A 26,599-nucleotide genomic window follows, 5' to 3' on the forward strand; every position below is an offset into this window, starting at 1 on the left:
ACATTCTAATTTGTGTAGAACTAACATTAATTTTGATAATGGATCTTGTAACCTAGAAATTCTAGCACTCGGATTCTAATTTATAATTACAGCTGACTAATAATTCAGTAATTTTTGTGCTAAAAAAATAGAATTATCCAATTATTTATGGTGCTGAGTCATGCTGGCTCAGTATGGTGTCAGCCTAGGCTCAGTGGGTAGCACCCTCATCTCGGAGTCAGTAGGTCAAGGCTCGTGTGGAGCATAAACACCTGTTGGGCCGAATGGCCTGTTTTTATGCTGTAAAATTCTATGTAATTTGAATTCAATGTAAATAACACAGCAAAGTGAAAATTCAGCGCTAAAAAATTGAAATATGAGGAGAAGACAGCACTTTTTCATTCTGCAAGGCCCAACAACCACTTGCTTTTATATAGCGCCTTTAACGTAGTAAAATGTCCCAAGCCACTTCACTGGAGCGTTATTAAACAAAATTTGAGACCGAGCCACATAAGGGGATATTAGGACGGGTGAGGTAGGTTTTAAGGAGTGTCTTAAAGGAGGTAGAGAGGCGGAGAGGTTTAGGGAAGGAATTCCAGAACTTAGGGTTTAGGCAGCTGACAGCACAGCTACCAGTGGTGGAGCAATGGAAATCGGAGATGCGCAAGAGGCCAGAATTGGAGGAGCGCAGAGATCTCGGAGGGCTGTATGACTGGAGGAGGTTACAGAGATAGGGAGTGGCGAGGCCATGGAGGGATTTGAAACAAGGATGAGAATTTTAAAATCGAGGTGTTGCCAGACTGGGAGCCAATGTAGGTCAGCGAGCACAGGGGTGATGGGTGCACTGGACTTGTTGCGTGTTAGGATATGGGCAGCAAGGTTTTGGATGAGCTCAAATTTATAGAGGGTGGAAGATGGAAGGCAAGTCAGTAGAGCATTGGAATAGTCAAGTCTAGAGGTAACAAAGACATGGATGAGGGTTTCAGCAGCAGATGAACTGAGGCAGGGGCGGAGATGGTCGCTGTTACAGAGGTGGAAGTAAGTGGTCTTGGTGATGGAGCAAAGCAATTGAACTTTGGTCTACAGCTGGCTGCTATAACTGGTCTGGCAGTGCTTGATACACATACTGGGTAACAAAAGCAGAAGAGCACTAAATTCACCCACAAAATAATTTTACTCTTAAACTTCATAACTCAAACATCTGGAGGTGCTTTTGCAAAAAAAAACTTACATAAGATCTCATCAAAACTTTGCATTGGTGATTTTGTGGGTCAAATGAACAGTCCAGATAAGGCCGTAAAGTAGCTTTTTTCTTCAGTGTTGCAAAATAAGCCCAAGCGTAATTTTAAAAGAAAGTGTGCCACTTGATTGGGGCCACATTATGGTAATCAGGCACTGAAGTATGACTTTTCTTCACCTCGTATCAGCTCTTACCCCATAGCTCATGCCCCACTGCAAGTACTGGCCTCGCGTTGGGTGCTATAAAATGAAGTTAGGAAAAAAAATCTTGTTTCCTGGTGCGACCAAGGGCTCTGAATTTATCCAGTCAATAGCTTAGCCGTACAGATCAAGAAGGTCCTAGGCTTACTCAGTCTGTGCTAAATTAGGTAATAAAAGCTTGGGGGGTGAAGGGAGTTTTCTGGTGGGGCTCCTAAAATGGGACTCAACACCCTAAGGTTAGGGAGGGGAAAATCAGTCATGGTTTTGCTCCTGATTGCTATCCAGCAAGCCTGCTGGAATTATGCAAGTTTGGATGTCAAGTGAGGTCAGGATTGGGCTCAGCTGTGATACTCCTCATGGTTGAACAGCTCGCAAACACTTCTCTTCCAGGCTTGTACGTGAATAATGGCCACTTGGGTGAGTTATTGGGGGCTGGAAATGTTGTCCGCCACCTATGGAACCTCATTCTAGCAAGGAGCCAAAGCCTTCAAGAGAGGCGAGGGGGAAAGAGGAGAAAATTGGCAAGAAGAAAAAAAATCACTTTTCAGTGCCTAGTTTGGGAAATGTGATTATGGTGTTCACTATATTATTATAATTATTACACCTTATTAGTTGTGGTTTAATCATTTTAAAAAATAGATACGGCTGTATTTTTTCAGTCATATATACAGGATAAACAGATGTATGATCTTACTCTAGAATTTTGTTTTAAGAGTTTGTGTTTGCTATTTTAATACTTTTCATTACGACTTTATGAATTTCAATGGAATTATCTTGTGTAAAATAATCACAAAAGCAACTTTTATGTAAACCTTTTTAATTTGTGCAACTTTGAAACTTGATATAAGAAAAAATACTAACTTGTATTCCTTTTTTAAAAACATTAGACAGAATAATTAAAACTTTGGCTCCTTGCTAGAATGAGGTTCCATTAATGATTTTCTAGTAAAAGTACAAAATAAAATTTGAGCGTATGGAGCTGCTTTGTCCATAATCCTTGGGAATGGTATAGTGAGACCAGTGTTGCAAGGAAAGACTGAAGACTAAGGCTTGTAAATGAAGACAAGCTGAAAATTTATCAGTAAAATAGAAAAAAAACAACAAAGGCCCTTTTTGCACTGTATGGTGAGGAATTTAACAGCTGGTTTATATTTGTCTTAAAACTTGGACAGATTGTCTGTAAACAGACTTCTCTTTGAAGGGGTTGTGTCATAAAATCTGAAGTCATTTGTCATTTCTCCTGAAATTTTCTGGCTTACCTATAACACATATGCAACAGATGTCCTTAGTTGACTCTTCTGGAAATTCAGACTTCAGTTTGTAGATGTCTTGTTGGTGCCTTCAGTATAGGGAGGAGCCTTTCCCAAATAAGTTTTTGCTCCCTCTGTGTTTCTTTTCCTCATATTTAATGAAATTATTCAACTCAACATTTTAGTTTGCCTTTTCATGTAACAATTGTAGCTTTGTTGATATTGACTTTATGAAACTGTTCGAAAATTGATAATTAGGCAATTGGAGTGGATAGCTTTTAATGTATACAAAGGGACGCTTGTTCAGATAAACGTGAACTATTATACCTCCCAATTAGAATTTTAAAAATACATTCAAGATGATTTCTATTTCTCCAGAATGAACGTATGGTAAATACTTCAAGTACTATCTAAGAGACTTGGTAAGAAAAGAGATTGGGACATGGGATTCTCTAATGCTCAAATTAATACTCTAGGATGGTGTCCAATATTACATATTATTTCCATAGAGAAATTCATACTCTCTCAAGCACCCTTTCATCAGTCTCATATAATTGTTGCAGTCTGCAGTTTGGTCTCAGTTGCAGTTCTGTGCAATGATTAGATAGGTTCTAGAATAGTCAGACATTTCAAAGGAGACTCGAAGAAAAATGTAAAATATTATCCTGGGGTAAGATTTTTGAAAATATAAATAGTTTCTTCTCCTTTGTCAGTACGAAGTCACCCTCCGTGTGGTCTGGAGGGTGGAATGGCCCAGCTGGTGGATATCTGTACTGTTAACGTTGCTGTCTGCTTGATCCACCAGGCGGCATGTTAGAGTGGTCGAGCAAGAAGCCCCCATTCCTTTTATGTATTTCTCTCTCCACCAGCTGAAGACTCAGACTTTAGGGGAAACGATTGCAAATGTCAGTGAAAACATGGTCTCCTTGTTAATAATCTAATATTACAGCTTGAAGGCCAGCAGAACTACTTGGTTTTAACAATTGAGATTGAACATATGAGTGGGTTCAACATTCAATTGTCTTGTCAAATCATAATTTAGAACACATTAAAATTCTTAAAGCACCCTCATCTTAATTACTGATATCAGAGTTGTTTGACAAAATGTGATGCTGTACGTAATTGCTGAGGTAGTGAAGAAGAGCATCATAATTGGCGAATGCATTAGTAGTAATTCTGCTCTTCCTCTTGGAGGTAGCCGCCTGAATGCCAAGGTCTACATTTGTTCTACTTTTTTCTGAATAATCAGACATATAATTCAATTTCAGCACAAATACAAAATCATATGTGAAATAATAATCGCACTTTCCCACAATAACTGTAACTTAGTGCCATAGCGAGAGCTTCTGCATCATCATAATTGACATCTGTTAACAATATTTGTAAAGAATTTGGCTGTGAGCCCAATTTTTCTTAATTGTTCTGGCATCTTGGCTTTCAGTAGTGCTGGGTGCAGATTTGGCTTTTGAAAAAGTTAACATTAATTTGAACAGACTATTTAAGATAGCACGCACCATGGGGCAAATGTTAAAATGCAATATCCAGTTTAGGCAAGATGTTTTAACTTCATTCTGATTTCAGTAATGTAATACTGAGGCCTAGATTTTGGTGTGGTTTGGTGGTAAATCTGCCTAATGACCACTTTTGGTTCCCTTTTTTACTTCTGCCAGTAAACGGTTGATTGTACGATATAAGTATCTTGTTGGTGTGGTGAATGGTAGTGAAACCTTTGTTTGTGGGGCTTTTCATCTACTTCCAATTTGCTTTTTCCTGCATAGGGTGAGTTTTTGTAATACAATTACAATAAAAGTCTACAACACCAGATAGTAAAACAAAACTTTTTAATTCAAAGCATTTTTTGAATAATTTCAGACTTTTGTATTTTCTACAAAAAAAAAATTGTTGGTACCTTATTGAAAACACAACTTCAGTGGCCTTGGGATGTCCTGATGTGCTTCTACAGAAATAGTTACACTTTTGGCATATCAATTATACAAGCAAGTGTGTGTGGTATATTTTACAATTGTGGAACATACGCAGTTAGTAGTGTTGCCAAAATGAATAGCTGAGTTAAAATTGGGTCTGATGGTGAGAAGTTATAGGAAGAGCAAAGTATTAAAAATAACCGTTCTTGTTTGACAAAAATGTAGTCAAACTGTATCTGCCAGTGCAACAAGGCAAGCATGAACTAGGAGTACCCTTCAGCGAATTGGTCACATTACATGTTGAAGTATACACATAGGATGGATTTATGGTGCAATATGGCCATTCACTAAAGTGAATGCACCACAAAAAGGTTTTCCTCTACAGTTTCCTTCTCAGTAAATTCATGATGTCTCGTGGGTTGTTCCTGGGAGGAAGGTCTGAATGCACCGCTGTTATTGATCCTCCCATCAGCTAGCACGGGCCTGAAAACATATCATCTACCAGCCTTCTTCAGGCATTGATGTAAGAATATCTAATGAGGGGGAGAAAAATGGGAGGCCAGATTAAAATCAAAGAACAAAAAGTTTTTGTTGGTGAGGAAGAGCCAGTAAGGAATTGAACGATTCCTAATTGGTAATTTCCATGTAATTTAAAAAATTTGGAGTTGTGTACTTTGCTTTAATTGAGCAGAAACTTTAATGACGTGAGAAATGTCTGCAACACATAATCATTAATCCATCTTAATTTTGAGGTCACAATCTGTAAAATGGAAAATTGTTGAAATGTTTCTCACTATGTTACCAGAATTACCTAATGCCCCAGTTGCATTTGTGAATCTTAAATTGTTCTCTGTCTGGAATTTGACGACTAAGTTCTTTAAAAGGAAGGAAACAAATGCTTTATTTTAATCAGCCCACTTAAGTCCCCAGTACTTCAGAGGAATGAAGGAATGCAACCTGTGCCAAAATTAATGTATATGAAAATGAGTTTACTCATAGATAATCCAAAAACAAAGAATAATTCCAAGCTGGTGTGAAGACTGTTTTGACAGTTTGTCTCCATTTCTGTCCGTAGCTCTTGTGTTTTGTTTTGTTTTCTGCCCTTCTCGTTCTGGATACTTCGGCTTCAGCATTTTAGATTACTCACATAGATGAATCTTAGCTCCTTATGATCTTGAGAATATCTTCACTCACTCTACAGAGAACCTTTCTGTAAATTGCTTTCGCTACTGAATCTATTACATAGAATGTACAGCACAGAAACAGGCCATTTTCGGCCCAACTGGTCCAGGTCGGTGTTTATGCTCCACAAGAGCCTCCTCCAACCCCCCTTCATCTAACTCTATCAGCATAACCTTATATTCCTTTCTCCCTCATGTATTTATCTAGCTTCCCCTTAAATGCATCTATGCTGTTCATCTCAACTACTCCTTGTGGTGGCGCGTTTCAGATTCTAACCACTCTCTGGGTAAAGATGTTTCTCCTGAATTCCCTATTGGATTTATTAGTGACTATCTTATATTTATGGCCCCTAGTTTTGGTCTCTCCGGTAAGTGGAAACATCTTCTCTACATCTACCCTATCAAACCCTTCCATAATCTTAAAGACCTCTGTCAGATCACCCTGTTCGCGTGGATTTTGGACTGTTGAATTAAAGGCAACAATGAAGTGACTAATGGGTACACGACAGTGGTATTTACCCTAAAACCACACTGAAATGCGCTTTGTGTAGATTAGACTAACCTTAATTAAAGGCTTAAATATAACGCTTGACTACTAATAAAATGGACACTATTAAACAAAATGGATTCTATTAAACAAAGGGACACTATTAAATAAAATGGATTCTGTGACTGTGGGAAAGACAGTTAAAAGTGTTGAGTTTGTACATTCCAGAACTGGCTTACAGTCTGGGAATACAAAGGACATTTCATAACGAACTGATAAAACTATAGAACCAGACTGCATGAAACAAAGGCATGCTGTCTTGAGGTGATAATAGTTGTTCGGACTTAATTGGTTAATGCGTAAGCAGTCCGTTGTTGCTATGCGGACTTAATTGGTTAATGTGTAAACTGTCCGTTGTTGCTGTGCGGACTTAATTGGTTAATGTGTGTAATCAAGATTAATGATGTAAAAGCTACTGAAATCTGTATTTCAAAGGTATAAAAAAGCATGACAACCATATTAAAGTTGAGAAGCTGTCTGCGTGCATTGCGGAATGCCCAGTCTTCTCCCAAAGTACTTTGTCCAATAAACTGCATGTTGAATCTTTAAGTCTGACTCCGAGTGGTGATTTTTCCCTCCACACACCCCTCAGTCTTCTCTTTTCTAGAAAGAAGAGCCCCAGCCTGTTCAATCTTTCCTGATAGATTATAACCTCTCAGTTCTGGTGTCATCCTTGTTGCTCCACAGGATCTTTCTCATGTCTTCGAAAAGTGGTACAGTATCACAACATCAGACTTAACTATCAAGTGAATTTACTGAGCAGTAGATGAACAATTAAATGAATAGCATTAATATACACATATATTTGCAGTAGATATACAAATTAACTCCAATAAAAAAGAACATAAATGGTCACAATCTATATATGAAGCTGTTATTTGGTATATACGTTATTCTTTTCTTCCTGTAGTCTTTCCAATTGCAAGAGCTAAGCAGGTTTAACCTATCTTTTGGAATGTTCCGACTGACTTGACTCAACTCAACTGGCTGAACAGTTTCAGTTCATTAAATTCCCCCTGAAAAAAATTGCTGGAACTTCTTGAATTTGAATAATGGACAGCTAGATTCGAAAGTAACTGCTAGTCATACAGATAACTTAGCAAATTGCATAGTATGGAATTGTTTGAATGTGGTTTAGCTCCTCCCTCAAACTTTGGAGACAGCCAACACTCAGCATTGGAATCAAGAAGAGCTGGGGACAGCTGACTGTAGCTATTTTTGAATTCCATCTCTCTTATGATCAAGTTAAAGCGATGCCTAGAAGAGCTTCATTTTTGTTATTTTTACATTTTATATAATGTATAAAGTATAGATAGCAGTTGTGCATTTGATTTGATAATATATAGACAGTTTACAAATGCTACCTCAAGATTTTCAGTGATGCTCTGTTTTGGGGTGCAGACAAGTTGTGCCACAAAGTGGTAGGATGTGAGTTTTAGGGTATCTAGTTACTGTTGAATGTTGCCTGAGTGCTTCACCTGATGGAGGGAAAATCTACTCCTTTGCAGCTCCTCAAGGTCAATTCAAAGTGACAATTGGCAGAGAGCTCCAGCTTAGTATGGGAAGAGAGATTGATGTACAAAATTGGGAAGAAAGAAAATGTAGGAAGAGAAAGAGATATTCTATCTTGCAACTGTTCTTCTTTTGTTTGTGGACTTGACAGTACAGATTTAAGGAAAGTTCCAAGAGCAATAAGCTAAAGAACTTAGAAATACATAAAAACTGGTAAACCATTTGAGAAATTTAATTGTCTTCTGTTTCTCTTCCCAGAACACACAGACAGAATGGTAGTGCTGTGCGAGAGGCTGTGGTTAACGCAGAGAGCATTGTGAATGGGGTGCATGATAGTGCAAAAAGTAAACAGAAACATGCACCCAAGATACCTTCACACTCAGCAAATCCTAATGAAATAGGCAAGTATTGATAAAGTTAATTGGGTTTTTAACCTTGTGTGGACTGCACTGATAACTTTCCTCACTGCTATTTAAAAAAAAATCATCATCTTCATTAAATGAAGACACATTTCAGGTTATCTGTCCTTTGTTCTACAAATCCTTCTGGAAAGTAGGATAGCTTACCTACAGATAAATGGGTACATTTTCCTTATGGCTAAATTTTAGTGCCTTACCCACTAAATGCATTTATTGATTTTTTTTTACAACCAAATCCATCCATTATACTTTGCAAAAAATATTAATATAGTTGTGGAATTTCTGAAGACTGTTAGGAAATGTAATTTTGAATGGGCTCCTACATAAAATCATACTAAGTTGTTTTTTGTTTTGAATAATACAGGTGAAGGAAACTTCTGCATTCTGTTGAATGCTCTTTTCTAGGCTATTAAAGCCCACTGATATTTACTAGAATATCATTTCAAGGGGAAAATGGCAAGCCCATTGGAAAGCAACAACTAATTAGTTCTTTATTGGTACAGGAAGTGATGTTTATCTGACTGAGTACAACCACTAACTTACCACCTAAATATAACTGGAAAATGTTTTATCCCATTTTGAGCAAAATCTGTGTAGCCTGTCTCTCATTAGATGATGATATTTTCAGAATGGGGTATTGGGAACTGTCCATGTGTCCCTTTTAATTTACCAATATACAGCCTCAAGTTTCAAATATATGATTAAGCTTTAACCAAACATATTGTAGATCAATTTTAAAAATGGATGCAGTGGAAACCAATGTTACTCAACTTTATATCCATTGATTTTTTTTTTGCATTGACAATCTCAAAACATTTGATAATTTTCACCAGACTTGCTCAGTGCTGTTTATGCAAACTTTTGTTTCCTTTCAAAAATGGGCTTTCTTGAAACAGTATTTGAATCCATAAACACTGCTGTGTCACTTCAGTAAGTACAAAATGCTATTTTAGATTTAGACCAGAAAGTGACATCCTTTCATCTGACAAGCAAGTTTTCTTGGAAAAGATTCATGCTGGGGGAACTGCCTCGTCCAGAAATTAAGTAGTGGACTTTATTAAAAAAAAAGGACTGTTAACGATATTAGAAGTGACCTGAGCTGTGTGACTCTTGTTAGTAACTAAAAATGTACCGAAGTGTTTTATAATTTGACGACAGTCAACTTCATAAAATCAGTTTAGAACTGAACACTTTGAGTAATGACATTTACTTGTCCAATTACATTTTGACTATTTTAGGCAGTTTTCCTTAATCATCTCTCAATACCGTTCACTGTGGGGCCATTTTGAGGATAAGCTTCTGAATGGTGCTCTCATTTCCTTTATATTTTATTAAAATACGCAGAAGCTAGCCAAAGGTAGTACCTAAAATAACAGGGATTCAGAAATTATGTTAGCACACAGATGGTTCTGCCATGGATTATATGGACGGGAGGTTGCTAAGAATTCCTATGCATTGAGTAACCACTGACACTGCATTAGGGTTAGGGTTAGGGAAAAGTTGCTCATTCAACGGGGAAGTTTCAGTCTAAATCTTTAAATTGTGGCAATAGAAAGCAACAGTACACTGTCAGAATCAAAATATAGTACTACCACCTAGCTATTTAATACAATATTGAAATGTTTTTTTTGTTCTTACAATTGTCAATTGCATAATATCTAATGGCGGTAGGAAGGAGTAATTAATAATAATACTTCACAATGCTGAACGTATCACTTAATGCTCCAAGTAACATAGCTTTAATTATCAAAAGTAATCAAACAGTTTCATTTGTTTTTGCAGATTTATTATAGATTGGACTGCTGAAAGGTAATGCTAATGTATGTTTTCTTGAATAATCATCCATTATGAGTCTATTTTCATATAATTTCAGTAAATGGAGAGACTGTTTCAAATGAAAGTGACAGTGGCAACTGGAGTAATGCTATTCTGCCAACCGTAACGCTTCCCTCAGCTGTAACGCTTCCCTCAGCCTCGGTCACCAGCCCTTCGACCACTGGCACCGCACCTCCTGCCAGTTCATCTGCAGTGGGAGAGACGTCAGAAGCAGCCTCAACCTTGACAGAACAGCCTCAGGCATTAGCCCAAAACCTGGAAGCACTGCCTCCTGGGTAAGGAAGTAGGAAAAATTTTTATTAAGCCAGCTTTCACAGACTTTACCGTTCACTGGGAAATAAACAACTATTAATAGGTTTGATCAGTGAATGGAAAAATGTCGGCAGTCATGTCATTCTTAGCCACTGGGTGATAAAAGTACTGCAGTATTACTCAGAGGATATGAGGAATTTTAACCAGTTAGATGGTGAATACTACATTGTATTGTAACAGAACAGTACCTCTCCCGAGTAAAAGGTTTGAAGCAACAGTGTGTTCACTTTTTTGCTAATTTGATACTTCATTTTTTTATATATATATTGAACTTTAAAAAAATTAATTCTTGGCATATGGATGTTGTTGGCAAGGCTGGCATTTATTGCCCATCCCTAGTTGCCCTGAGAGGGTGGTAATGGGTCTTAAACTGCTGCTGTGTAGATAAAACTAAGTGACTTGCTAGGCCACTTCAGAGGGCAATTAAGAGTCAACACACTGGTGTGGGACTGGAGTCACATATAGGCTAGACCGGGTAAGGGGGACTGATTTCCTTTCCTGAAGGACATTAGTAAACCAATTGGGTTTTTACGACAATCCAACAGCTTCTTGGTCTCTTTTACTGATACCAGCCTTTTATTTCCAGGTATAAAACATTGATATGGATAAGTCCCTTAAGATATTACGAGCAATATTCCAGAGAGAAAAAAAGTCTCAAAATATTTTTACCCCAATTTTGTTACATAGAATGTACAGCACAGGAACAAGCCATTCAGCCCAACGGGTCCAAGCCAGTGTTTATGCTCCACACGAGCCTCCTCTCACCCTTCTTCATCTAACCCCATCAACATATACTTCTATTCCTTTCTCCCTCATGTGTTTATCCAGCTTCCCCTTAATTGCATCTATGCTAGTCGCCTCAACTACTCCATGTGGTAATGAGTTCCACATTCTAACCACTCTCTGGGTAAAGAAGTTTCTCCTGAATTCCCTATTGGATTTATTAGTGACTATCTTATATTTATGGCCCCTAATTCTGGTCTCCCTTGCAAGTAGGAACATCTTCTCTATGCCTACTCTATCAAACCCTTTCATAATCTTAAAGACCTCTACCAGGTCACCCCTCAGTCTTCCCTTTTCTAGAGAAAAGAGCCCCAGCTTGTTCAATCTTAGTATAACCTCTCAGTTCTGGTATCATCCTACTAAATTTCTTAGATTCATATTTTCCAAGGAGTACGTGGCCTCCTTATTCTTCCTACTAAAACGTACTGCCTCACACTTGCTACATTGAAATTCATTTGCCAATTACACGCCCATTCTGCAAGTTTTTTAATGTCTTCCTGTATTTTGTCGCAGTCCTCCTCAGTACTAACTATACCCCCCAATTTGGTGTCATCCACAAATTTTGAAATTGTACTTCCAATTCCCGAATCTTTACTATTCCTTGATAATTTAATTTCCTAGTTTCTCTTTGCCTTCCTAATTGTTTTTTTTTGCTTCTTTCCTAGCCTTTTTGTATTCCCTTTTGTCATCCTCTCCTTCGTTGTCTGTCTACTTAATGTATGCCCTTTTCTTTAGTTTCAATTTTGCCGTTATTTCTGTATTCATCCATGGTGTATCATTACTAGCTAGTTTGTTCTTTCTTTTTAGTGGGATATATTTCTCCTGGACTCTATTGATCACTGTTTTAAATGTTTCCTACTGCTGTTCTATTTCTTTGTTTGTCAGTAAATTTTTTCAGTTTATTTTCCCTGGTTCCATTCTCATCCCCTTAAATCAGTTTTTTTTCAATTTATTACTTCTATCTTTGTCTTACTTACGTCCTTCTCAATCTTTATCTTAAACCGTATTATGTTGTGATCGCTATTGCCTAGATGTTCCCCACGCTTATTTCTCTTTTGTTATTCCCTAACTTTAAACAGTTCCCCTTTAACCAGAAAGGTAGAGTGGTCGTGGTTTCAGACATTGCAGTAGCTTGAATCAGTGTTTACCACTAACAGGAGGCCACTAGTTTTTTCTGCTGATTTTTAAATGTCATCCTTCTCATCCTGGTCGGTCCTCATTATTTGTATTATTCTCAGGATTTCCATCTCATGCCCAGTAGACAATTGTTTGTTCAGTTTGAGTATGTTGAAATTGGAATTCGCATAGGGACTTTTTTGAACCAAAATCTATTTTTAGAAATTATAGGTCCTAGTTTCTGATGTAGCTATTTAAATGAATGAAAAATGTGATCACCAACAGGTCAAGAGTGGGATTTTTGCCTACCATTAAGTAGTGTGATTATTCTTTAGCTTTTTGAATACTGCAATAATGTTACCCATAAAACAAATTGGATTCTGATTTTCACTTTCACCAGTGTACTAAAAGTAGATCGTTCCTGTCTGTTTTTTAATTTATTCTCACAGTTGTAGTGTGAATGTGATCGTAAACTCTATATATCATAATGTTTTTGCTGCAAGCCAGTTTAGCAAAATAGTGCTGATTTTTAGTTAAATTTTAACCTCATGACCACATAATCAACATGACAAATCTCAATTTTTGTAGCTAAGTTCTTTAGTTGCTGCTATGGAACTGACAGTCTCTTTATTTTTCATTAAAATAATGTTTGAATATCTAATAAAGCCAATGGAAAATGTTCATATTTTCAATTATCTCTTTATCTTGACTTTATCTCCTTTATTATTTTTATACATTTAGTTAGTGCATTGAATATAAAAGCAAGGAAGTGCTGTTGAATTTGTACAAGACTTTGTTGTTAAGGCCACAGTTGGAGTATTGCATGCTGTTCTGAGCACCCCAGAAAAAGAAAGAAAGACTTGTATTTATATAGCCTTTCACGACCGCTTTACAGCCAATGAAGTACTTTTTGAAGTGTAGTCACTGTCGTAACTTGGGAAACACGGCAGCCAATTTGCGCACAGCAAGGTCCCACAAATAGCAATGTGACAATGACCAGACCAGCTGTTTTTTGGTGATGTTGGTTGAGGGATAAATATTGGACAGGACACTGGGGATAACTCCACTGCTCTTCTTTTATAACCACCTGAAAGGGCAGACGGAGCTTCAGTTTAACGTCTTATCCGAAAGACAGCATCTCTGACAGTAGGAAGGATATTAGAGGCATAGAAAGGCAAAGATTCGCTGCAGTGATATGCCAGGAATAAGAGATTATAGTTATCAATGAAGGCTTGAAAAAATGGCTAAGGTGGGTTCTCATAGAAACATTCAAATTTACAAAAGGTTTTGAGGAAGTAAATAATGAAAGATTGTTTGCTCTGATTGATAAGTCGGCAGCAAAGAGGGATAGACCCATGATTATCACTCAACCAAGGGTAAGTTAGATTTTTTTCTTTCCACACAGAGGACTATTAGAACATGGAATATTTTACTGCAAGTGTCTCTTGAGGCAGAGACTGTAGCATCCATTTAAAAGGGAATTGGATAAGTATTTGAAAGGAAGAATATAAAAGGTTACAGTCAAAGGGCATGGAAATGAGATTAGATTAGACAGCTCCAGTCGCAGAGCTAGCTGTAAATTCTATGAAAATTATACTTAATTGTTACTTTCCACGAACCAATTTGGCAGCAATATTAAAATCCACAGACACCCATAATGAATTCACAGTTGTGATCAAACAATACAAACTTGAATATAATGTGACTAAAAAATAGCAATGATATCAAAAAGCTGTGTTTGCTTTCCAGTCCCAACTGACGTTTGGAGAAGGCTGTCTTCAAAGGGGAAAACTTTGCTTGTTTTGACCTCTAAGAGTGCTTTTTGACAGGGGAACATCCATATTAGCAGATGCTTTTATATATTTTTTTCAGCCACCTACAAAGGTCTCCTTCAGCTAGTGGCCACGTCAACATTATCCTAGGCCCTGAGTTTCCGCTAGATTGCGCTGGCCTTTTCAGCGCGGACTCAAAAAAAAGAATTGCGCTTAAGTTGGCCCTGCCCACAAAACTGGCCATGCGCCTAATCGAAACAACGAGGACGTCGAGTTTCCGCCAATTGCGCCCGTCTGCGGCCATTCGAGGAGGGTCTTAAAATTAAGCTCATTTTCTTAGGTGCACAGGGACTAGAAGGCATGTTTTAAATGTTAAAAAATATTTAATGTACTAAGAACCTGACTGGTATACACCAATGAAAGTAGTAAATGCTTCAGTATAGATTTTTAAGTCATTTTCCGTGATTTAAAATCAGGTTGCTCACAGGTGGAGGACTAGACACTCTTATTACAAATGCTTATTGTTTGTGATAAATCCATTTTCAGCTGCAGTGATAAAACTGCACCAGGTTACCACTCTTAGATACATCTTAAGTACATCAATGAATATTTTTTATTGCAAAAAAAAATGATTACGCTCTGTTAAGCTGCCAGATTGCGCAGGTTCATGGAAGATTTTACATTTGTGATTATGTTAATGCATTTTAGCGGAAACTTGCAATAAAACCCAGCCTGCACTATTTTCAGGCGCAAATTGCGCCCGAAGCGGAAATTCACGGCCCTAATTTTTTTTTACACTGGTAGAAAGGAAGTTTTTCACTGGGCCTTCCTTACTGTCACCAATCTCACTCAATCTAAGAAACATACAACTGCAGCGGCAGCACATTGCATCATAATGTCACCATACATGAGTGTATCTGTTATCTTCGAGTTGACTTTCTGATTTAACGACGCAACATCAATACTTCTTGCATGCATGCTAGGTTGCATGTCATGGCCAGTGTGCACCTGTGCTTTTCCCTTGCCACTGGTTCACCTGGAGACCAGTGATTTAATTTCAGCCACTCTCAGGCCCCAGCTTACAATATAAAAGGCCCTAATGTAAGAGAGGAAAGGAGTCCAGGCTAGCAGAGACTTTGTCCTAAATTATGTTAGGCCAGCTCCTGCTAACAAAACATTGACAGAAGCCATGGGCAAGTCTACAGTCTAGAAAATAACTTTGTGCCAAATGAAGCAGAACATTGTGGTGTTGGAGTGGCTAGAAGATAAGTCAATTATATACAGGAAAAAGCGGTTTTAAGAACAAATTAGTAACGACATTCTTCAAGAACCCCTCAGACAATTCCTTTTTCTAAACTGTCACCAGAAAAAATAGCTCTTTTTAAAACTAATTCTTACAGTTGATCTTAATTGTAAATTTTTAATTCAGTTTTTGAAGGGAAGAAGAACGCGAGATTGTTTCTATACATTCCATAAACACAACAATCATTGCTAAGTATATGGTAAAAACTAGTATTTGTGTAAGTAAAGACTTTTTAAGCAATTCACTGCAATGTTAAAGCTATGTTTAGTTCAAAAGAGAGTTTGTCTGTCTGTGAGGAAATTCTAAATTATTACGACACAGAACTGTTTATTTTATTATGAAACCAATACTCTAAAACCAGAGCAGGGCTCATACAGTAGTTACAGATTACTGCTGTTTCAAAATCAGTGTTCCTTTATGTGGTGTGTGTATGTGAGGGTTACTGTTTCCCTGGTTGTCGACTTCCTGGCTGACACTTCCCAAACCTCAATTTCTACAATTAGTCTCAAAGGAATCTTTATTCAGTCGTCCGTAGAACTGATGCTGCCTTTACCATTATAAAGCTTAGCAAGTGGTTCTTTATTTTCCTTTGAAATAAACTGTGGTTGTAATCTGTGTTTGACTTAATTTACTGACTGTCTCAATGGTGTGGATTTGTATATGTGTGCATACATTTATGTATGACTTGCTGAATGTTTGTGAAGATGACTTGACTTGATGAACTTCCTTTCTACCTTCGTCTTGTATATTTAAAAACTCATGAAACATCCTGTTTTTCTACCTTGGATTTTTAAGCCTGAAATTATATAGATTTACAATAATGGATCCATGTAATTGCATCCATAAACTTAAGCTCATCTAAAACTCTGCTAACTTGCACCAAGTTCCATTCACCCATCACCCCTGTGCTCACTGAACTACAAAGGCGGCCGGTCCACCAACGCCTCGATTTTTAAATTCTTATTCTCATGTTCAAATCCCTCCATGGCCTCGCCCCCTCCCTATCTCTGTAACCTTCTCAGCCCAACAATCCTCCAAGAGCTCTGTATTTTTCCAACTCTGTACCGCCCTCTTCCTTTGCTCCACCATTGGCGGCCGTACCTTCAGCCGACTAGGTCCCTAAGCACTGGAATTTCCTCCCTAAACCTCTCCGCCTTCCCACTTTTCTCCTCCTTTAAGGCGCTTCTTAAAGGCTATCTCCTTGACCAAGCTTTTGATCACCTGTCCTAGGGTCTCCTCCTTTGGTTTGGTGTCAGTTGTTACTTCATCTCACCCTATCAACATATCCTTCTATTCTTTTTTCCCTCATGTACTTATCTAGCTTTCACTTAATGCACCAAAGGGGCCCACAAAGATTAAAAAGCTTGGATGCTTCCTGATTAAGGAGTTGAAATGAGTTTTTGATGCCTTTGCCTAGAATACTGAACTTAGAATTACTGTATTCATACGGCAGGGAGTTAAAATTAATATTATCATTTAGGAAGAGCAGTCATGGCATTGCCTTAAAGATCTCTTGTGCACTACTTTTGCTAAAAGGAGTTTTTGTAGTAATAACTAAAGATAAGTCATGGTTCCTTAAAACTGCATTGACATGAATGGGAAGAACAACGATATTATAATGACATTACAACTTATATGTCCTGAATGAATTATTTGGACAGTTTTATTGATTCCATGATATGGCATCTAAACAGCATATGGCTTACTTCAATATCTGGAGAGTTCAATGAGGAGAATTTGAAATTGTGGTGAAGTAATTACAAATGGTACTGTTTTGATTACTGGAAAAATAGATTTTCCCATGTATACTTCGAGCTTGAAATAAAAGTCCCCTTAGAGTCGAGCAGGATTTATCTAAACCTCTTTTTCTTTCTGCAGTAATCATATCCATTTCTATTCCCTTTTTTTGCTGTCTTTCCACTTCCAGGCTGGCTGCCTGCACTTGAGATGACTAGCCAGTTTGGTTCATGGAATTGTCTAGATTTTTTTTTACTAATGCTGCTATGTATCCACTGAACTAATGTTAGACAGTAGGGATGGATAGATAGATTCATCACTCTCCCTCCCCTCCCACCCAAACATTTGATTGCTTTATGATCGCGACTTTATGTATTAGCTTGGTTCATGACGAGCAAAATCAAATATTGTAAGTTAGAGTTCAAATAGTAGAAAAGCCTAGGATGTGAACCTGGATCTTCTGAGTGAGATTTATTCCTTTTTGTCCTTGGAGGTTGCTTATATCTAAATTTTCAGAAGTACATGAAGCTTTAAAACATCCCATCGTGTGATATCAGCATTTGGAACCAAATCCCTTGATCAGCCTATGGCAAATCAGCTATTTGCGTGTGACCTAAACCAACCTTTTGGACTCCTATCAGCAATGTCAGATAATAACTTAATGACATATTCCATTGACAGGTTAAGACGAGCTGTTTGCCCTAAGGATTTCAGTAGTTACTTTATGTGCTGCCTTTGTAATTAAGCAAAAGGATGTTTTCAAGAATGGTTGTTACCAAATTAAAATGTAGCTCAGTAAGGGATTTCAGACCATATATGCATGAGGCACTCGTACCATGATGGTGTTCATTTGTGGGTGGATTATTTATACTCGTGACTTTTAGCCAGAAACTACTACTTTATCAATACCAAAGTTTTGTTTAGCACAACCTTAGTTTCAGAACTTTCACAAAGCCCTTCACAGTCAGTAATGGTGGCTCATTTTCACCATAAAGATATGTTGAGAAAATTGGGACATTAAACCAAATAAGCTTTTGAAAACAATTGAGTTCAACTTCAGAACTATCTCATGAAAAATTATTAATTTGTATAGCTTTAACTTTATAGAATAAAGTTTATAAAAGTTCAGCAAAAATAAACATAAGTAAGTAATGTTTGGTAAACATGTAATTTGGAATGATGTACAGTAGTCCATTTATGAGCTCAGACAAGGGAGTTTTCAGTTCCATGCTTGGTTCCTTTTACAAACTATTAGTGTTAGAAAATTGGTCCTCAAGCAAAAGGTTTTCAAAGAAGGATTTTTAGTCTGGAATACATTCCGACCTCAAATGAGCGGTAAATCCACATATTCACATGAAAGTGAAGGCCATCTCAGTGTGAATCAACATGTGGTTTATTCTATTGATACTTCAAAAACAGGTTAGGGAACTTATCCAGCATATTTAGTGATAGGATTATGAAGGGTTATGATAAGATATATCGTGATGGACTGTTTCCATTGGTCAGTGAGGTGGTAACAGGTTGGTGCGAACTCAAGAAGGGGATGTTTGAAAAAAAATGTTACATAAAAGGTGATTAGAATTATCTGCTATAAACCATTATTGAAGCAAAGCCCCTAAATTATTTTTAAAGAGAGAGAGAGTTTAGGAAATTGAAATTTCAATCTAGTACAGTAGATGTGTTTGCTATGTCGATGGAGCAGTTTGGAGGGAGTTACATCCTCCCCCTAATTTAGCGGTATAGGTATCTGGGGATACATTTTCTGATCAGCAAAGTTCATTTAGGAATGCTTACTGAACATTCTTCTGTGCACTGATTTTGGATTAGCTTTAGGTGGTGGTGTGTTAGGAAAACCAGGATAGGAGAAAATGAAGGGATATAAGTAAGAGAGAAGCACACACTCTCTAAATGAGAGTAGATTTGGCCTTTGTCTTTTTACCATTCAATATCTACAACATTGTCATTCATTTGACTGCTGCCAAGATGTGATTAATATTAAGTAAAATGCATGTAGACAAAAAATATTTCTTAATTTATGATTTTGGAATAAACAAAACTAAAGAATTTTATTTTGTACTTTTTGATGGAGAAATGCTACTTTAGTTCTTAACTCGGCAAGTGACATGAATAGTTGCTGAATTCTTTACCAAGAAACCCTTCTATGGCCAGGTGCACACTTAATTTTTCTCAGAACATTATTAGAATGTTTTTAGTTTATTTGTATTGTTGAGCTTAACTTTTAAGTTATCTCTGATTTTATTTCTCATTAATAAAAATATCAGTTGTATATACCACATGAAACTAAAAAAGCACACTACACGCTGATGTTTAGCTAATTTTGTGTTCAAATTTCCTTCTGGTTCTTCAGACTGTGTTTGGAATTTCTTCCTTAGTCTAAATACAAAAGGAAGACCATCTTTAACTTGAACACTCCATAATATGGCACTATTTTCTGTCAATTTCTAAGCAAATTTTCAGCAAAAAACTGGCAGAATTTACATCAGTGTTAAATGTAGGACAACTATCACTTGTTGGGTAATATTCAAACTGCTCTTCAGAACAGCTTGCTAATGAGAGATTTTTTTCTTTTAATAAATTCAACTAGAAGTAATTTATATGCTACACCTTATGTCCTTTCAAGACCAGCTTTATCTAACACCTAGGTTATACATTATATCAAAAATGTGACTTATATCAGAGCATCTTTGTATATTAAACTGTGAATGATATTTTTCTTTAAATTAGTTACAAATTAACAATGTGCCAGTCAACAAGCTGCTGACACTGGAAGAAGCTAACCATTCATCGGGGGAGTCTACATATTTTGAAATACTTCAAACAGACTTGTTTTTTTAAAAAAGAGGGATGTGCAGTTGATTCAGATTTGACAGATCGTTTATAAAAAAATCCATTTAATGCCAGTGCTTTTTTGTTTCTGTGTATTCAGCAGTGAAATCTAATACTAGGTTCTTGTTAAACAAGTGAGAGGTTGTTTAGGACCACGAGTGGTAATTTTGCTTCAGACCTAGTAATAATGCAAGCTAAATGTGATTTGGGACAGCAATATGGAAAATGATTACTTAGAAAAAATATCAGAAATCTTGCAAATTAGGAAAGATTAAAAAATGCATGTATTGAAATGTGAGTACTTTACTGAAATATATACAGTACCTTGAATCATCCCAGAGCACCTGATGCTTGGTGTTGTGGGCTGGAACTCATTATTTCATCGAGTAGAATAGCCATATTTTAGCATTAATACATGGTGTACATTTTTTATCCGAAATATCAAAAGCCATTTAATATTGCAATATTATTTTGACTTGAGGCTTTTCTTTCAGATGGGAACAGCGAGTGCTTCCAAATGGAAGAGTATACTATGTGGATCACAACACCAAAACTACCACGTGGGAGAGACCTCTGCCCCCAGGGTAAGTACAGATCAACTAGCCAAAAAGAGTTTAATTCAAAATATACATTTTTGGGAGGAAAAGGAAGAGTGCATTTAAGGAATTGAATTATTTCAGAAATACTCCATCAAAACCATTCTATTAATTACAGTGGTATCTTGATTGCTCACCACGATGGATAGAAATTCCCCCCGAGGATAATCAAAATTGGTAGAAAATTGAGGACCCCCCCTCCAACCCCAGCTACATAGTTGGTTGCTGCTTTGAAATTTGAATATGCTGCTTCTTCCAGACTGCCTCTGTCCTCTCCCAGCCACATATCCCTCTGTTCACTGGAAAAATCAGCTGGCACTCAAATGGTTGATTTGGCTTAATGCTCCCCATTCATCACTCCACCTGCCGGACCTGCTACAGACCATGGAGAGGAGGCCAAAAGTAGTCCCGTTCTGCGCATCCCCCACCCCACTGCCCCCAACTGCAGTGGTGACTGTTAAAGCCAGCTTCTGCTCATTTCCAATGATACCGTTAGTAATCTCTGCCGCAGTCAGTTCTGAAGAGCTGCTGACTTTTAAACTCAATAGTTTTCCTGTTTAAATGCTAGCGTGTGCTGTTAAGCGGAGCACATGTTGGACGTAACACCAACTTGTTACTCTACTGTCCTTTTAGCACTTTTCTACGTTTAAGGGTGAGCGGGTTTTCTATCCCATGTTGTGCTTGGCATCAGGAGTACTTGTGGCTGGGTGTTTCAGTTCTGTGCTATGTTCAGCAGCCAGAGTTTGAGAAGATTGCTTGGGAGACCTTTAAACTGGCAGATTAGCTGTTGCAACAACAGCTGCCCTTGCCAGCGGAGTGGAACAAAAAAGAAACATGGGTGGCCCTAAATCCAGCTGGGCTCCATTTACCTGCAAAGATTCTCATAGATAATTGAGATTGTGGATAATGGGTGTGTGGGTAATTGAGCTTTCACTGTATGCTATAATTTTCTACTAAAGGCCATTGATTAAAAGGATACAACAAGAAGTGATCATAGACTTGACCATTGATCATAGAGTTGTGCATTGCAATGGTTTTAAAATAAATTTACATCTTGGTTAAATTGAAGAATTGAGGTGTACATATTTAATTTGCTTTAAAATTATTTTGCGAAATATTCCTTTGTACAAATGCCTTTTTGACATTAAGCAATTTCAGAGGTATCTCAAGCTGCTGATACCAACAGATCTTGATATTCTGATAAGGCAGCAGCACAAAGAAGAAACCTTTTTGTTTAATTACAATAGTCTTATTAGGTTTAAAATGCTGTAAGTTATTAAATATGTACTATTGACATGTAATTCGTGTCTCTAGCAAAGTCTAACTAGCAGCTACCGTCTCTTTGGTGCTCCATCTTTAGTTCTCCATCTATTGATATGCTGTCTTTTTTTATATCAAATGGAACTTGCTATCCATTGCTAAAGCTGCCTCCAAGATTATTTTTTTTCCCGTACCAAATGCTTACTTTCCTTCCAACTCTTTTATCTCAAATCCGTCCAAGACTTCAATACTGCTGCCATATCAAAGCTTTTCTGGCACCTCTCGTACTCCTGGGCAGGCTACAAGAAAATTTAAAAGGCGATCTTTTTCAACACAAGGCACCAACCAATACCCATTGCAATCTTCCTTGTCTTTCTCTTATTAATGCTACCATGATCATTGCTATTCTGAACTTTTCCCGATCCTCAAAACTATGGTATTCTTTACCTCTCTCGGTCTTTTTTTTCCAATTACCATCCTCAGACTTTTAAAAACCAAGCTTGAAGTCATCTAATCACTGATATCTGATTTGCGTTGTCTTTTCTTTCGTGAAATTCTGTTTGGCATTTTGCTGCAGTTTCTCAATTTAAAAAAATTAAACATTTAATATATTCCATTTTATGTTGGGAAAAGGGTCCAAATTCCTGCTGCCGATTATGTGAAATATTGCAGTACTGTATTATAAGTAGGCATTTAGATCTGCAACCTCACAGCAATTCTTGAATACTTTTTTTAAAGTTGGGAGAAACGAGTAGATCAACGCGGCAGGTTTTACTACGTGGACCACAACACTAGGACAACAACATGGCAACGTCCAACAGCCGAGTCTGTTCGAAACTTCGAGCAGTGGCAGTCCCAAAGGAACCAACTGCAGGGAGCTATGCAACAGTTCAACCAAAGGTTTTTATACCAAGTAAGATAAGCTGGTATTTAATTTAAATGGTTTTTTTCATGTTCTCATGCTTTTTACATATTGCTTTGAAAGCAAGCACATTATTTTTAGTTTTTGGCCTCTATAGAAATGAGCATCAAGATTTCTAATATTGAAATAGAATAAAAAGGTGTACAGAACTGCTGGACTATTTCTTCATTGCCCATCTCTGAGCAAACTAAAAAATCAGTTCATTCAAAATTTAAAATTTTATTTTAACCAAATACTAACACTACATGAATCAAAAGATACTTCATAACAATATGTACTGTGATATATACACACATAAAGACTTTGGTATAATTTATTCAGCCCTCTAGATCTCCCACCCCATATCATTCAGAAGCTGAGAAGTCAAGCAGATTACCTGCTCCCAGACCTTTGCTAATGCCATTTTGTCACATTAAGAAGGTGACTGAGACCAGCCTGAGGCATACCATCCTCCAATATTTCGACACCTCTATTCCTGGCCAGAGTGGAGATGATTGGGTAATTCTCCTGTCAATCACGCCTGGAGATCGCACTGCTTTAAGTGACTGGGATTGATTTTACACGCATAATTTGTATGTAACTATCCTCCACTCACTGCATTTTGCTGGTTAAATCACCCGGCTATTATCCAGAGATGTTGCTGTGGTTATGGTCATGAGCTCTGTTTGTTATAGTTCGTAGAGACTCTTTTTAAATAGACTCTGTTTGCTGAGTGAATACACTTTGTTTGCTTTGCTGTTTGTTGAGTAAATAGATTTTGTATGCTGTAAAATAGACTGCTGTGAGTCCTGTCGTAAGTCCCGCCCCGTCCCGCCTCCAGCTCATTCGCTGACACAGTGGTGTCAATAAACATTGCAGTGTTTCCCTTGGAGGAAGAACCTTGCCTTCATTCCCTGTGTGCTGCTAACAGCCAAAATGAGGAACACTGCAGAGTTGTGGGTAAATTTGTTTAACAGATAGTGACATTGCATTGAACTACATTGTGTTCTATTTTGATGTTTTATATGATTTATTGCTTGCTCAAACATTTCTCGAAGGGGATGTTGGCAAATCTTATCATTGCTCTTTTAAAAAGGTCTATCCTTTTTAAAGTGGACTATTGTCCATACCTTGAAAACAGAAGTCACGAAAGTAGTCTTTTTAACAGAATTAATGTACTTTTCCTTTTTTTGAAAAAAGTTTCATGTTTCAAGTTTTAGAAGTCACCTTTGCACCAGCTACAGGTAACACTTGTCAAGCGAGGCCCCAAACTTGGCAGTTCAAAATCTTTGTTCACAGGTACAATCTTATATACACAGTCTATCAAGCATACACTTAAAAACAATCTCAGGGAGATTATAGTATTTACCCAACTCCACCTCTGTCTTTATAAACATTTCCAGCTTCTCCAGATTATCGCCTTGATGGGAAGTGGACGGTGCAGTGGGTTAGAGACTGGCCTTTCATAAGATAATAACAGAGAAGGAAGCCCATTCAACACATCTTAATTCATCCATATCCAGAGAGATCCTAACATTCCCCATTGTAACATCCAATTGTTTCTGAAGTAATTCCAGGGTTTTTGGTCCCACTGTTCCATCTGGAAGTTTATTCCACACGTTGGATACTGTGTGTGTGAAGAAGAATTTCCTGATACCAGTCCTAAAATTACTTTTTACTTGTTTGAACCTACGTCCCCTAATTCTACTCTCTAGTTTAATTTAAAGTAATACTCTGGGTTAACCTTTTCGATATCTTTAACAATCTTATATTTCCCTATAAGAACACCTCTCCGATTCCTCCTTCCCAAATTTCTCCAATCTTTCCTCATATCTAACACCCTTGACATTAGGGATCAGCCTTTTGGCTCTTCTCTGAACTGCCTCCAGCACTTGAATGTCTGTCTCTTGTTTTTTGGTGACCACATCTGAGCACAGAATTTGAAGTGCATTCTGACCAAATCTGATCAATACTGACTCTGACTTATATGCTACTGTTTTAGCTACGTACTTCAACATTATATTGCATTTGTTAATTGCTGTTCTGGACATGTTTAGGTTCGTGTCTACTAACTCTCCTACGGTTCTTTCAGCTTCACTGTAGCTATTTCAACACCATTCATGGAGAATATGTGTTGTCTGTTTTTGCTTCCTACGTGAAGCACATTACATTTGCCTGTATTAAATTTAATCTGTCTTTGTTATACATTGGGTTCAACTCATTCTGTAATTTCTGAGCTGCCTCTCTCGATTCTACTGCCCCTTCTAGTTTGGCACCATCTGCAAATTTGACCGCTGCATAGACTTTCTGAATCCGGGCAATTATGTAAATTAGAAACAGTAGTGGTTTCAGCACTGGTCCTGATGCAGTCCACTCAGTACTTCCCCAAATCTGATATTACTCTTTTAATGAGTACTTGTTGCTTATATCCCTTTAGCTAGTTTCTTAACCATTCCCAGTGTTTACCCTGAATCCAGTGTCCTGGGCAACATCTCTCAGCAACAAGACTAAATCCAATTATCTGGTCATCTCATTGCTGTTTGTGGACTTTGCTTTGCGCAAATTGGATGCCATGTTTTTCTACAAAACAGTAGGGACTACACTTCATTTTATTGGCTGCAAAGCACTTTGAAACGTCATGAGGATATTTAATGCAAGTTCCCTCTTTCCCTCCCTCTCTCCCTCCTTCCCTCCCTCCTTCCATCCTTCCTTCCTTCTTTCCTTCCCCCCCTCCTTCTTTCCTTCCCCCCCTTCCTTCCCATCCTTGTTTTAGTGTAGCCCATCTCTCCTGCACCAGTCCTCTTTATTATGGAAGGATTCCCAGTTATCTATAAAGATGGCATTGTTGTGCTCTGCCATGCTCCTAGCCACTCATTTACCTCCTTATTTATTTTTTTGAGCTCCTCTCCTTTCCTAAATATTGGAAGTATACCAGAGAACATCATTTTATATTCCCTATCTATGATTTTTGTGCCAATCCATATATATTTGGATTTTTTCTAAGGCCCTTTTATTATTTCTCCCTACTTAATTTTACCCATATATGGACTACTACTACTAGGTCCCTCTCTACCTTTCTAACTTTTCCTCAATATGTAGTGCTATAGTTCCAGGTAGGTAGCTTCTGACAGTATTGTCCTTATGACTATCCACTTTTCTATGACTACAGTCTCTTTGTGACCTGCAAACTGCATTTTTATCCAGGCTGTCCTCTCTGGTTTTCTAAAGACCTTTTCTTCTGGGACTTACTACCTCTGCATTGTTGGACAGTGCCTGATATCTGTTTGCTAATATCTCTCGGGCACCCACAAGATATTAGTGAACAGGTGTCAGGCATTGTACAAGGTTTCCCTATCTTTCTTGATTCTTTTAATAGCCTTAATCCATGCACTATCCCTATATCCTTGGTTTCTTTCAGCACTTGTCCCTCTGTCATGACAATGGTGTTCCTGACTATACTAGTCTCTAGCTCCAATTCCTGAGGTTTGCTCTTGAGGTCTGATGCTAGCCTGACTATATTACGTACCTGAAATGACTCACTTACTGAATCCACCCACCTTCAAACATTTCCTCACTTCTGTCTGCCCTCGTAAGTTCTTATACCTTACTCTCTTAGGCGATAATTCTTTCTTTAATCTTTCTGATTAATAAACTGCATTCACATCTCTTCATCCTCTGTTGTATCTGGCATTCTAATTTATGAACACCCCATAGCAAAGACATTTCTTGATCTTCATCTTAGTTAAACATTTTATCAGCTGTTCTTTCTTGTACTTTCTCGTTGCCCCCATTTGTATTTTTTTTATCCCACGTATTCCATTTTAATTTTACGTCTGCTGGTGCCCCCTTTTAATTTTTACTGTTTTTTTACTTTTTACTCCCT

General features: G+C 37.6%; 1 protein-coding gene across 2 annotated transcripts in view; it reads left to right on the forward strand.

Annotated features, from left to right (window-relative positions):
- The window catches only part of wwp2 (WW domain containing E3 ubiquitin protein ligase 2), a 166,849-nt gene that overhangs the window by 78,104 nt on the left and 62,146 nt on the right, over positions 1-26,599 (forward strand). For both annotated transcript variants that reach the window (XM_067998078.1, XM_067998079.1), the window contains exons 7-10: positions 8,093-8,235; positions 10,127-10,364; positions 20,454-20,543; positions 22,554-22,728. In XM_067998078.1, the coding sequence (XP_067854179.1) occupies positions 8,093-8,235; positions 10,127-10,364; positions 20,454-20,543; positions 22,554-22,728 (646 nt within the window). The remainder of the gene's footprint in view (positions 1-8,092; positions 8,236-10,126; positions 10,365-20,453; positions 20,544-22,553; positions 22,729-26,599) is intronic.

Source organism: Heptranchias perlo, chromosome 16 (genome assembly GCF_035084215.1).
Source record: "Heptranchias perlo isolate sHepPer1 chromosome 16, sHepPer1.hap1, whole genome shotgun sequence".
Classification (NCBI taxonomy): Eukaryota; Metazoa; Chordata; class Chondrichthyes; order Hexanchiformes; family Hexanchidae; genus Heptranchias; species Heptranchias perlo.